The sequence below is a fragment of the Pimephales promelas genome, chromosome 23 (assembly GCF_988280905.1).
Source record: "Pimephales promelas chromosome 23, fPimPro1.hap1.1, whole genome shotgun sequence".
In the NCBI taxonomy this organism is placed as follows: domain Eukaryota; kingdom Metazoa; phylum Chordata; class Actinopteri; order Cypriniformes; family Leuciscidae; genus Pimephales; species Pimephales promelas.
This window is the reverse complement of record NC_142791.1, coordinates 26,515,484-26,530,461: the sequence shown is the minus strand read 5'-3', so window position 1 is coordinate 26,530,461 and position 14,978 is coordinate 26,515,484. Positions and strand designations below refer to the sequence as shown.

General features: G+C 35.6%; 1 protein-coding gene across 4 annotated transcripts in view; it reads right to left on the bottom strand.

Annotated features, from left to right (window-relative positions):
* Positions 1-14,978, bottom strand: part of ttc28 (tetratricopeptide repeat domain 28) — a 352,746-nt gene that overhangs the window by 110,389 nt on the left and 227,379 nt on the right. For 3 of the 4 annotated variants that reach the window (XM_039676346.2, XM_039676347.2, XM_039676348.2), the window contains 2 exons: positions 12,805-13,077; positions 8,564-8,694 (listed from right to left, as the gene is read on the bottom strand). The exons of the other annotated variant lie outside the window; for it this stretch is intronic. In XM_039676346.2, coding sequence (XP_039532280.2) covers positions 8,564-8,694; positions 12,805-13,077 — 404 coding nt within the window. The remainder of the gene's footprint in view (positions 1-8,563; positions 8,695-12,804; positions 13,078-14,978) is intronic. 4 annotated transcript variants of the gene reach the window in all.

Here is a 14,978-nt window from a genome sequence, read left to right as displayed (position 1 = left end):
ATTTTAGATTGCTTAAGTCATCTGCAACAGCAAGAAAATGATTTATCAAAACTCGAAAGGTAAATAATATGCTATATATTTTCTAGATCATGAATAGTATTTTACCATTCACAACTCTTGCGGTGCTCTCCGCCATTTTGAAAAGTTCAAAGGTCATCTCATCTTGGCAACTCGTCCATTAAAATATTCTACGAGTTGCCCAGTGGAAAATACCACATGAGGGGGTGTTCATGTGCATTTTCCACGTCGGCTTTTGGTATTTACCATGATTACCATAGCACATGAACGCAGCATGAGAACGAAGAGATTATGAAAGGACATTTTAGGGACTAAAAAAGCTACATAAGCTAACAACAAGGCACAGTTTGCACTGTAAAACCATGTTGTGGGAACTTTCCTCTTTAAAAACAAAATAGCAGCGGAATTTCCAAGAAATGAAAGCATTTTTACCTGTGGGCAGCATCGTTTCTAGCAGCAGTGATTCAGTCCGTGTCTGAGGAGATTGTTGTCGAGAGCTGTTATTTTACGCAGTCACCAGCGGGTGGCACACGTTACTCGTGTCGCGAGTCATTAATATAGTGTTATTATGCCAAAATACAGATTTACTTAGTTTTAAATGAAACCATTGTAATCATGAAAGTATCCCCCCCTTTCCAAAAAGTAATCTGATTACTACGTTTTTTTGATGTACAGTTACTGGATTTTTGTATCCTGATTACATAACGCTGTTACATGTATTCCGTTACTCCCCAACCCTGTCGGTAAACTAGGGAATGAACGTGCGCTCCCTGGGCGGGTCGGCGCAAAAAGGAGGCGTGTTTCGGCGCAAACATCCGCTAGTGCTATTTTACAGTTACAGAAAATAATTGCGCCACTGACCAAAAAACACCTGGTCTAAACTCAGTGGCGCGTTGCGTGTACATTCACATGCTATTTTAAGCACGCATGCTTGGCCATAATACAGAGTGCGAACAACGTGCAGATGATTCATCTACACAGATGCATTTTACTTTACATTATTATAAGGAAAAATATTTTTAAAAAACGAGAGAAATCATTGTTGTGTTCATGACGATGGGAAAAATAGGCATAAAGCTTACACAATTACCCAAATTAGTATATGCATGTTTAACCGAAGCTAATTTGGGTGGGTTTGTACTCTATCCCCAATGTCACTTCTCTTTCTTTTCCCGCCCTGACGAGAACATCGATCTTCTCGGCTGTGAACCGATTGAAGCGCGCCGGTAAATGCTCCGTTATAATAGTATTGTGCCATGGAACAAGCGCACCTCGTTCATCTCGCTCTTAAAGGGAACGTGAGATGCTGCTCTGATTGGTTTATTTCACGTTACGCCCAAACCACACCTATGAATAATGAATAGGGATGCACCGATATGAAAATTTTGGCCGATACCGATAACCGATAATTCTTTATATTTGGACGCCGATAACCGATATATCGGCCGATAAACTTAAATCCAAATTTTTATCTAATTTTTAGAGACTGATTACAAAAACAAAAGTCTCACAATTAAATCCACGTCCCAAGCGCACAATAATGATGTTCTCATTATAGTGTATAGCCGATATTACAGATTTGCGTTGATTACAGATTTTCATTTTTTGAAGAGATTTCAATCATATTTCAAGAAATTCAAAAACATAAACAGTTCTCAACAAGTGTCTCAGCTGAAGGGAATAATACATTATTTAACGGTTTTAATATATCGGCCACATTTTCTTACCAGGCCGATAACGATAACATTAAAATGAACATATATCGGCCGATACCGAAATGCTGGCCGATATATCGTGCATCCCTAATAATGAAGCTACTTCAGACCATCCCCTTTTAAACTTGTGTCGGGTGCAAGAGTCATTTATCCCGCCGGTAAAATAGCAACAGCTCCGAGATCAGCCCACAAAGATACTCGCGCTTCAAGCTTGATACTTGCGTTAAGGAAAGTAAAAGACTAAATGATGCAAAATTCACCTGCGAAGTAAACCATGCATTAGATTTCAATTCCAAACTGAAAATTCATACAGCGGTTTTATTTCCACAAATTTGTATTTGGCGAGGGCTAATTCTGAGTGCTACGATCACACACACACACACACCGACGACAGCCTCCGCTATTTATCCCTACCTGTGAGGAAGATGGAGATTCTCAAATGGTCCCAAATGGAGCATGTCCTCTCTGCACTGGCTTTAATTAAGCGTCTGACAGTGACTGCGCATCACCACTGCAGACAGGCAGACAGCGGCCTTACCCGCGCACACAGAGGACGGGGCCGTCGCATAATGAGTGCATTTTAACAAGATGAAACCAAACCAATTACAACTGCTGTCATATTCTGAAGTGCACTGCTTAATGAATATAAGAACAATACGTTGCCTAAAAGAGATTAAACCGCCGGCCGGCGCTACGCACGCTGAGCTGCTAGCAAGTAACAATCGCATAACACTTCAAACATCACAAAAGGAGACTGTGTGTGTGTGTGGAAGAGAAAGAGAGAAATAAAGATTAAAAATGAGAACAAAGATGGAAAAAGAGAGGAAAAAAGACATCATCTATGTTTGGAATGGAATACTTGCAGACTGAGGAGAATATACTCAATGTTATCAGCAATTTGTTCAAAAATAGTATGTGAAACACTTGTAAATGTGACACTGATGACCTCACAGTGACATTTATAATGCTACAAAAGATTATATTTCAAATAAATGCAAGAATCCTGAGCATCACGGAAATATGAAGCCGCACAAATATGATTCATATCATTTATTCATAATTTCTTGATCATCAAATCATCAAATTAGAATGATTTCTGAAGGGTCATGTGACACTAAAGACTGGAGCTTTGAAATAAATTTCATTTTTAAATATATTCACATTGGAAACAGTTATTTTAAATCGTAATAATATTTCACAATATTACTGTTTTTACTTTATTTATGATCAAACAAATCCAGCCTGGGTGGGCAAAATCATTAAAAATCGACACCAAACCTTTGAACATTATTTTATGTAATTATAATTTCACGTATGTGAAACAGTATGTGACATTAAATGATTCAGACAGTAAATCGCTACATATTTGTCACATGACCTCGCGATGTTGCATGCGAGTCCCGTTCAGTCTTAAAGGAGAACTCCGGCGCAAAATCAACCTTTTGTCTAATAAAACATCGGTACCTAGTCGACCGTTCTCTGAGATTTGTTTTCATGATAATCGAATGTAAAGAGTTTTATCTCTAATGCTAGTGATGGGGGCATATAATAAGTAAAAAAAAAATCGCTAGTTTATACCACGAACAAGGCTCAAAATAGCCCCACACTAACACAGTAACATAATGAGGGTCCATACATGCAAAACAAAGCATTGAGAACTTTGTAAGTGTACAGACTGTTTAATAGACCCCTTTTGCGTCGACGTCACAGTTACGTCACTGCGCTAGCTGGAGGCAAAACAAAGTGAAAACTGGAGGCGGCCAATACAAACCAGCACAGATTCGGCTACATAATAAGGAGCTTAAATAATTGTTACTCTTATTAAATGTCATCTTGTTGTGTTGTTTGGTGCAAGAAATGATTAAATATAAATATGCTGTATCTGGAAGATTTACAGTATATGCCCTCAGTTTCTCTTTACGATCGGTTTCTCTATAAGGTAGGTGTAGACGTCAGGCCACTCAACCGAGGTAACGTAACATTAATCCTGTCAGATCGTCCATGCATTGAGTGAGCGTGTAGGCGGCTACGGGTCGGCCAATCTGGTTCCATCCGTTAAAAATAACTTTTGGAAACAACGATCACGGTCCTGGACACTGAGTGACCTTACACATTAAAGGAGAACTCCGGCGCAAACTGAACCTTTGGTCTAATTACACATTGTTACCTATTCAACCGTTATCTGAGATTTGTTTTCATGATTGCCGAATGTAAATAGTTTTATCTCTAAAAACAGTTTAGCCTATAACGCTAGTATAATGCTAGTATATAGGGCATAGAGTAATGACAAATAAAAATCGCTTGTTATTACCACTAACAAGGCTCAAAATAGCCCCACACTAACACGACAGCATAATAAGGGTCCCTACATTCAAACCGAAGCATTGAGAACTTTGTCAGTGTCCATACAGTTTAATAAGAAGATATTTTATACACACAGTCAACTTCGTGAATACAGGAAGAAGCCATCTTTGAAAAATAGTCTCTACCAGTCGATCTACGAACGCCGATCCAAGTGTCCTTTAAGATAAAATCGGATTTTCTCCAGTCATTGTTAAAAAAACAAGCTAACAATACTTGCTAACTAGCGTTAGTAAAGCGGCCAGAGGGATCGTTCTGCCTCCATCTAAGCTCCGCCCACTAAAAAAAACGCCACCATGTTTACCAACTGAAAGGGGGTCTATAAGAAGATATTTTATAAAGACAGTTCACTTCGTGTATACAGACAGGAGCCATCTTGGAAAACAGTCTCGACAAGTCGAACCACGAACGTCGTGCTGAGTAAGCTGAACTGTATGAACGGCGTTCGGGGATCGACTTGTCGAGACTATTTTCTAAGATGGCTCCTGTCTGTATACACGAAGTGAACTGTCTTCATAAAGTATCTTCTTATTAAACGGTCTGTACACTTACAAAGTTCTCAATGCTTCATTTTGCATGTATGGACCCTCATTATGTTACTGTGTTAGTGTGGGGCTGTTTTGAGCCTTGTTAGTGGTATAAACTAGCGATTTCTTTTTACTTATTATATGCCCCCATTACTAGCATTATACCAGTTTTTAGAGATAAAAGTCTTTACATTCGATTATCATGAAAACAAATCTCAGAGAACGGTTGACTAGGTTCCGATGTTTTATTAGGCGTTCCGGCGTTCATTTTACACAAGAGTTTAACTGCCTTTTTGGCCGACCAATCACGTAAAAGGGATTTTTTGAATTCTTAGATTATTAATCCTTTAAATTTAAGGGTATTCATCAAAACAAACAAAATTATTTTTTGACCTCCCCGTTTTGGCACGTCATTTAATACATAGCAAATTAGCATAATGTGCAGAGTAAAGACTGCATTATCTGTGTGTGTGTGTGTGTGTGTGTGTGTGTGTGTGTTAGAGAAAGAAGATAGCTGGGTTTTACACTGTAGTTTGAATTACATCACTGTGAAGCTGCTTTGATACAATATGTATTGTAAAAAAGTGCTATATAAATAAGGTGACTTGACTAGTTTGTGCACTTTTATATTTACTTTAAATCTTGACACAACAGAGATGAATTATTGAGCAGCGAGCGGCTGCCGATGTGAGTCACACACTGCGTTTAGCTCTACATCATAATGCTTTACTTAATGCGAGACAATCCATTACTCCAGTCTTCAGTGTCACAATATGAGGATTTGCTGCTCAATAAACATTTCACATCATTATCAGTGTTGAAAACAGTCGTGCTGCTTGATGTTAGCTCATATACTGATGATGATTCTGTCAAAAAGCTGAAGAACAGGAGAGGAGGACCGCTCAGCGGAACAAATGCATATATGTAATACCACAAGCTCATTGGTTTGGATTTCCAGGGTAATGGAGCGAACACTCTGGGAATGTTTCTCTAGCGGTCACACACATCCTAATGCTGTCCTGCTATAGACGTAAGCCTCTGAAAGTCCTCCGTCTATATTAACGACTGAGTTTAACACTCTTCTGTTGCTTTTAATGATGTGTTTTTCACTCCATATTGACATAGACGATCTCAGAAGAAGAACTAATGGGGATATCAGGGTAGAATGAGACACACTCCACACTGTGTCCTTCAACATTTGCCTTTCATAAAACATCTCAGACCTTGATATAAAGTTTTAATGTGAGAATGGAAATATATTGAGTGTAATATTGCAAAAATGTGAAACACAATCTAAAACATAGAAGAAAATGGCTTCAATTTGGGTCCTGAATATGGTGCCGAAGTTCATTTATTTCAGTAATTCAACTTAAAAGGTGAAACTAATATATTATATAGACTCATGACATGCAACGTGAGATATTTCAAGCTTTTATTTGTTATCATTTTGATGATTATGAAAACCTATTCACTATATTCTAATTTTGAATTTGGGTTTTCATGAACAAATAAAGACGTGAAAATAAAATATCGTCTTGAAATATCTCACTTTGCATGTAATGAGTCTATATATAAACCGCTGAGTTGAATGAGTGTAAAAGATGACTGTTTATGAGGATACACACTATAGTGGCCATCTGTGCTGTCGCGAAGCAACTGTATTTGAGTTGCATTACAAATTGCAGGTGAATTTCAAAGTGCAACCATGCATTAAATCAACATGGTTTCCACAGTGCTGAAAACCTGGAAATATCAGGCTAAGTGTGATATCCATTCCTGGAAAAGTCACGGAAGTTAATCAAATCCTAAAAGGTCACAGAAATGCCATTGAAATCGCTTTCGTTAATACAAATATCACTTGATATATTCAGCATTTCTTTGCCTAAAATTTTTCCTGTAGTTACAAAGAGGATTTCTGTGCAGTAAAGTCAATATGAAATCATTGTTGAGAATAATGGAAATGACCAAATAAATAAATATATATTGGGGAAACAGAAGCCTATCAAAAAAGAAATTTTAACGAAAATAGTCAAAAAAGTCTTTTTTAGGACCATTAATCATTTTTTTTTTCATTTTTGTGACAATTAAGCACATTTTTTATACAAATTTGTATTACTGTAATACAAAAAAAACCTATTTTTTCATTACTGAAATAAGAGAAAATTACATTATTTATTAGTATTATTTAAAATACAATTATTTAAATGACAATTATACAAAATTTCCTCTAAATTCTCATATATATATATATATATATATATATTTTTTTTTACTGTAGTATTTTATTATATTATCCATTATGTTTCATCATATTATGTTTATGAACTTATTTTTGTATTATTCATTACTAAATTTTATTAAAAATTGTATTAACTAATGTAATAATAATCATTATTGAGCGCAATGGAAATTACAAAAAAAAAATGTGCTTAATGTTCATTATCAGATTCTGGTCATAAACATGTTTCAGATCTTATTGTGAATGATTTATGTCATTTAAATCTAATATATATATATATATATATATATATATACATATACATAAATCATTCACAATAAGATCTGAAACATGTACGTATATACATTCATATTATCATACCTCTTAAACAGCATTTGTTTTCTGCTGAAATAGTCAAGGTCGTGTGGGCAGAGAAAATAATATTAAACAATAATATCACAACCTACTTTTCAAAATCAATCAAATTCTGATGGATCAAATGCATTTTTTCCCTGAATATTCAGTGTTTTTAATGGATGCAGGAATGTGTTCGGGTCCTCGACTGCTTCCTGAGTAATGAGCACAGATGTGAGGAGGTTTCTGTGCACACACACACACACACACACACACACAATCTCCGCATACACTCCATTTCATAAAGGGATATGAATCAGATGATGATGAGAAGGCATTAGCTGATAAAACATCACTGGGTCATATTTCACCAAGATAAAAAGAAGAAATGATGTATAGCATCATAGTATATCGGTAGTCTATTCAACCATTTAAATTTTTGAACCATGACAATCAAGCACATTTTATTACAATTATATGAAAAATCACTCTCTTTACAGAAAATTACATTATTTATTTTTATTATTTAACATTACAATTATGCACAATTTCCCGTAAATTATCTATACTGTAGTTAAAATATTTAAATATTTTTACTGTATTCTGGGGAAAAATATTTTTAAGTTTATAATTATGTTTTACAATATTTTTTTTATTAATATTAGTATTATTTTTTAATATTTTTTAAATAATTATTATTACATTTGATTAGAAATTGTGTAACAAATCAATGAGAATAATGGAAATTACAAAAAACAACAACTGTTAATAAAAAAATAAATAATTAAATGACCTGTCAATGCATTTTTTTTTTAAATAAAATAAATAAACAAAATTGTACTATATTAATTCTATAGAAAAAATATATTTTACTATATTATTCTTCGCATTATTATCAATAATTTATGTTTTTATTCATTATTATTGATTTTTACTAAAAAAAATTACAAATGAATATAAAAATCATCAATTACAATAATGGAAAATAAAAAATAAAAAACAACAACTGTAAATTACAAAAATAAAATAATTAAATTAACTCTCACAATAAAAAAGTACTTTTATACGCAACATATAATTTATATTTAATTGAACAAATTATTATACCACTTTTAATCTTTAGATTTCAGAAGTGAGGCAGACATGTGTTAAGGACAGGAGGTTAGGACAGTGGTGTGTGCGCACAGACGTGGAGCTGAAGGAGACAGGAGAGAGACGCCGAGCGTCCACAAACCTGACAGAGACTGGTGAGTCTGAACCGCAGCTCTGACAAAAACATTTGTCACGTCCTGAGACCTGATAAAACCATCCTGCACACTTTATTTCTGTTTGGGGTGAAGATACGGCCACACACACACACACACACGTACCTCTCTGTCCTTGAGCTTCATGGCCAGGACGAGCTGGTGTCTGTGGTTGCTCAAGGCCTCACGGTAATTCCCCTTGGAGAAGAAGGCCGACCCCAGGTTCCCGTGAGCGCGACATTCGCCCGTCTGGTCACCTGAGAGAAACCAGAGCTGGGTTACACACACACACACACATGACAAGAGCATCCGAGGAAGAGGAGTTCCAATTGAGACATTTCTGAAAACTTGTGAGATTGCTGAAGTCAATTTTTTTCCAAAATTTAACCCTTTCTGGCTAAACAGTTTTATAGCTGCAAAATCTGACCAAATTAGATCATAAAGCAGACCAAATCTGAGCGTTTCTGGCCAGATCTGACTGGAGAATGTACAGGCTTACACATCTGCAGACGTTCCTATCAGACTTTCATTCTGTGCGCGAACGCAATCAGCCGCTCTGACGAGAGGAGAAGAAAGAGAGCGCGAGCCGAGACGTCAGCTGTGTACTAATGTGTTAAAAGTGCGAGCTGAACCTCCAACACAAACATTCACAGTTCAGGTGCGTCATGATGGAGAGACAGACAGGGCGAGAAACACTTTCATGCCTTAAAAACCTCTGTCATTCAGGAGCCGTGAGGAGAATCTCTCTGTTAGATGTATACTTCACCAGATTTACACTGTTCCTGTGCGAACAACACAAAAAAAACAGTGGCATTTGGGGAAAAAGGCACAGAGACTTTTAATTAAAAAGTCCCATGAAGCCTAATTACTGTGAGAGCTTATCAGCGTGAGGTCAAAATAATTAACTTTGTGAGAAGGTAGCAAAGCTTTCCGTGCACAAGGTCGCCTGGACGTCCATCAGCGGATGTTCTCGCAGTGCGGACCGTAGAAACACAACGATTCCTCCAGAACGGGGCGGGATCTCATGAATATGCAAAACAAGTCCTATTAAACGTGTTTTAAAGAAACAGTTCACCCTGAAATCATCATTTACTAATGTTGATTGATGGATCTTAAAGGCACAGTAGCAACACCGAAGACGATAACTATATATATATATATTAGGGCTGTGCAAAAATTAATTACGATTAATCGCATCCAAAATAAAAGTCTGTGTTTACATAATATATTTGTGTGTGCTGTATATAATTATTTTGTATATATAAATACCTATGCATGCATGTATATATTTAAGAAATATTTGCGCTTAAATTCTGTATATATATATATATATATAAATACATAATCTATATTATATAAATATTAATATTTTATATATGAATAACACATTTTGTTAAATATATACATGCATGTATGTGTATTTATATATACAAAATAATTATATACAGCACACAAAAATATATTTTGTAAACACAGACTTTTATTTTGGATGCGATTAATCGCAATTAATTTTTGCACAGCCCTAATATATATATATATATATATATATATATATATATATATATATATATATATATTAGGGCTGGGCGATATGGCCAAAAAATCATATCTCGATATTTTTTGGTCAAATGGCGATATACGATATATATCTCGGTACTTTCTACGTTTTCTATTTAGATAAAGAAAATCTTTATATTAAAAAAAAAATATATATATATATATATATACAGTATATTCACATTCGGCCCAATGATATCCTACAAACAATGTTGATATTGAAGGATATGGAAACAAATATAATATAGGCTATGCAATATATTATGTGCAAAAAGCTTTTGTTTTTATATTGACTAAAAGCTAAACTAAAAATGAAAATAAAAACAAAAACAAAAGCACAAACTAATTATATTAGCCTGCATTTGATTACCCCATTATAATCACTTTCACTTTCATTAAAAATATATACTTGTAGGTTTAAAATTCCACATATGGCACATTTATTTTCTCCAACAACAAATATTTTAGCAATATGTTTATTTTAGTCAGAATTATTGCGTACTACGTACTATTCACGCGCATGCGCGCGGCGGCGCTCGTTCAAGGAAGCATGATTTTTAGCGGAGATTCACTTGCAGAAGATCGTCCTCTTCTGACATGGACATATTTGTTGTGAAATGGACATATTTGCTTTACTTTCTAACATTTACAGATGGAGAATATGTGAAATGTAAGTTGAGCACTGAGGAAAGCACCACATCTCAAACGCATTAAACAGCGCAAGTAACATCTGTCAGTCAGCAACAGTGTCTGTCAGAGCATTTGACCGGGCGGCAAGCTGCCTTAAACTTGTTAACTATATCAAAGTGATTTTGACGCAATTAATATAAGCTTGTGTCATGTTTAGGACAAATTGTACTACGTAGCCTAGCTACTTTCACTGCAGCAGCTCACACTGCAACCTCCGCTATTTTTCAGATGTGCTCATATCAAACTACTGTATCGATATAAACGGTATTACCTCATTCCATATCGTTTCAAAAAATATAACGATACATCGTACATATTCGATATATCGCCCAGCCCTAATATATATATATATACGTATATTAGTGATGCACGATATATCGGCCATCATATCGGTATCGGACGATATTTGTTCATTTTTATGTTATCGTTATCGGCCCGGTTATAAAATTTGGCTGATATATTAAAGCTGATGAATAATGAATTATTTCCTTCAACATTTGACATTTGAGACACTTAAGATGCGCACAACATGATTGATCTTAATTGCTTGAAATATGATTGGAATCAAAAAGGAAAATATAGTACAAAATGTGCTGTCATATCGGCTACAGGAAATTATAATGGGAACATTATAATTGTGTGATTGGGAAATTGATTTTAATAGTGAGACTTTTGTTTTTGCAATCAGGCTCTCAAAATGTATAAAAAAATTGGATTTAGATTTATCGGCCGATATATCGGTTATCGGCTTTTAAATATTTAGGAAGAAAAGAAAATAATTATCGGTTATCGGTATTGGCCAAAATGTTCATATCGGTGCATCCCTAATGTATATATATATATATACACTATATATATATATATATATATATATATATATATAAGATATTGCTCTAAAAATCGTTGTAAATATAAAATAGCAGCGTTTACAACACAACTATAATGATAATGGCACAGAGAATCGACAAATGATTCAAACATTTGTGAGCCGATCAGAAAGCATCCTGCTTTAAAATACAGTAAGAATTGTGAATTTATTTTTTCAATTTAAAATAGCTGTTTTCTATGTGAATATACATTAAAATTTAATTTATTCATTGCGATCAAAGCTGAATTTCATCATCATTACACAGTCTTCAGCAGTGTTGTAGTCGAGACCACCTCACTCGAGTCCGAGTCGAGACCGAGACCAGAGAGAGTCGAGTCCGAGTCAAGACCGAGTCCATAGAGAGTCGAGTACGAGTCGAGTCCGAGACGAGACCAGTGAGGGTTGATTACCTAGTTTACTTTTATTTACTTAGAGAAATCCTATTTTTTTTTTTTTTTTTTTACTGAATTTACTTAGAGTTTAAAAAATATGATCAGTTTAGGGTAAAAAGGCCACATAGTAGGTGGTGTTAAAAGTAATTTTATTACAATTTGTCATGCGCAGTTGCACACTAGAAAATCACCAATCACTGGGCGTGTCAATCAATTTAAAGAAATATTTTATTAACATACATTAATAATCATGAAAAATATTTTGAATTGAACTCGAGTGGACTCGGGAATAAGTCCGAGTCCTAAAAAAAAAATGTTCGAGTACGAGTCAATTCCGAGTCCAAATGCACACGAGTCCATGACAAGACCAAGACCATTAAAATATGGTCTCGAGACCGAGTCCGAGACGAGTCCGAGTCTCGAGTACTACAACACTGGTCTTCAGTGTCACATGATCCTTCAGAAATCACTCTAATATGAGGATTTGCTGCTCAAGAAATATTTATGATTATTGTCAATGTTGAAAAAAGTTTTTTTTTATTAAACTGTGACCATTTTTTCAGGATTCTTTAATAGAAAGTTCAAAAGAATAGTATAATATCTTTACAGTCACTTTTGATTAATTTAATGTGTCCTTGATGGATAAAAAATATGATTTCCTTTAACAACAAAACAATCGTACTGACCCAACACTTTTGAGCGGTAAAGCGTATATTGATATAATATAAATATTAGATTATTAATCCTTTAAATTTAAGGGTATTCATCAAAACAAACAAAATCATTTCAAATTCATTTGAAACAGAACTAAAATGTACCAACATGTGGGAAATATACAAATAAAACTCAAAGATGCTCACCTAAAGTTTTGGCCACCTCCAGGTCCTGCTGCATGTACGCGGTGCTCTTCTCCGTGTTGCCCAGGGACCAGTACGCGCTGCTGAGGGCCGAGAACACGGAGCCGCGCAGCTTGAGGCTGCAGGTCCCGATCTTCAGCGCCGCCTCCAGAACCACCACCGAGGCCCCGTGATGAGAGCCGGTCAGAAGCTCTTGCCCGATCACCGACACCACCACAAACGGGCTCTTGTCCAGCTTCATCTTCTGCAGCTGCTGGTACGTGGGCTCCAGCGATTCTGCCCAGAGTCAGAGACACACATGCAGAAAACTTCAGTGCAGGAAATCACATGTATTACAAACATTTGAAAACAAGAGAGGGAACTAAATCTGATCAAATTACACTTTTCTTTTTGAAAATTAAAACTGTTTCTGACCATATCCGAAACAACTTTTTTGACTAAATCAGACAAAATAAGATAGCTTCTGTTGGCAAATCAGACGAAATTAGACAGTTTTTGACCAAATCGGACGAGCTGGATTGTTTGTTTTTTTTTACTAAAGCTGACATAATTAGACAGTTTTTGTTGGGAAATGGGACAATCTGAAACAACTATGTAGTTTTTGGTCTAAATAAGACAAAATTAGATTCTTTTTGTTGGCAAATCAGACAAGCTGGACTGTTTTTTTGCTAAACCGGACAAAATTAGATCATTTCTGATAAAATTTGACATAGCTAAACAATTTTTTTGCTAAATCTGATTAAAATAGACAAAGGCAAATCAGACAAAATTTGCTTCCGACCAAATCGGACAAAACTGGACTATTTTTTTGACTAAAGCTTAAATAATTAGACCATTTTTGTTGGTACAATTGTTGGTAAATTACACATCTATCTATCTATCTATCTATCTATCTATCTATCTATCTATCTATCTATCTATCTATCTATCTATCTATCTATCTATCCATCCATCCATCCATCCATCCATCCATCCATCTATCTATCCAGCTATCTATTCCATCTATCCATCTATCTATCTATCCGTCCATATCCGTCCATCCATCCACCTATCTATCTATCTATCTATCTATCTATCTATCTATCTATCTATCTATCTATCTATCTATCCATCCATCCATCCATCCATCCATCCATCTATCTATCCATCTATCTATCGTCTTTATGTCTGTCTATCTATATCCTGCCGCATCATTAGAGTGATCTCCAATCCACGTGTTTTGAAAAGTGATTTGATGTATTGTTTTACAGTATCCAGAGATGGTTTCTACTCTCTCTAGATGCGTTTCAGCCCGTCCCCGTGGTATAAAGCGTGATGAATTAGCTCAGCTTCTACCTGAACCCTCTATTTCCGAGCTACGGGGAATACTAGAACAACTCCACCGGATGCACGACGAATTACAGATATGGAAATCCACACGGCTTAGTTGAGGAATGGTAATGTAAATAGACTAAAAGAAAGTAAACACAATGAAATGCAAGTGGGTGTTGTTGTCAGTCTCAGTTATTATTTCTTTATTTAGCTGCTTCCCACGAGACGCCAGACAGACACGTCAAAGCTTCTGTTTCACATCGCAAAGCCTCTCGACAGAAGAGAGGGAAGCGGCGGAGAGAAAGAGAAAAGCGTGGAGAGGAAGGAAAGATAGGCACCCAGAGGCTCATCATTAAACCCTGCATAAGCACTTCTGCGCTCTTGTTTATCATGCCCATGTCTGCTGTTAACTAGATTCACACACAGTCTCACTTCCGTCCCCAAGCCAGAGAGTTTCTCCCCATTCAGATTTATGCAACTTGTAAAAGTGTCAGGCTGAATGCAATTACGCGATATGAATGCGTACAACAAACCCACCGGAGTGTGTGCAGCCCCTGGCAGAGGACGCTCGTGCCTTTCGGCTACACGACGACAGGGAATTAAACCTGTGTCTTTTTACGGATTCATTCGTGCTGAATTAGACTAGATTTTGTGAAATATAATACAGCCGATCGTACTTTAATGATACCCGTATATGCGGCCGTTTGTTATGAAATTAGTACTTTTTATTCAGCATGCATGCATTAAATTGATCAAAAGTGAGAGAAAAGAAATTTACACTAAAATCCACCACAAATTTCCACAGAAATATGATTTCAACATTTAATAATAATCAGAAATATTTCTTGAGCAGAAAAATCATCATA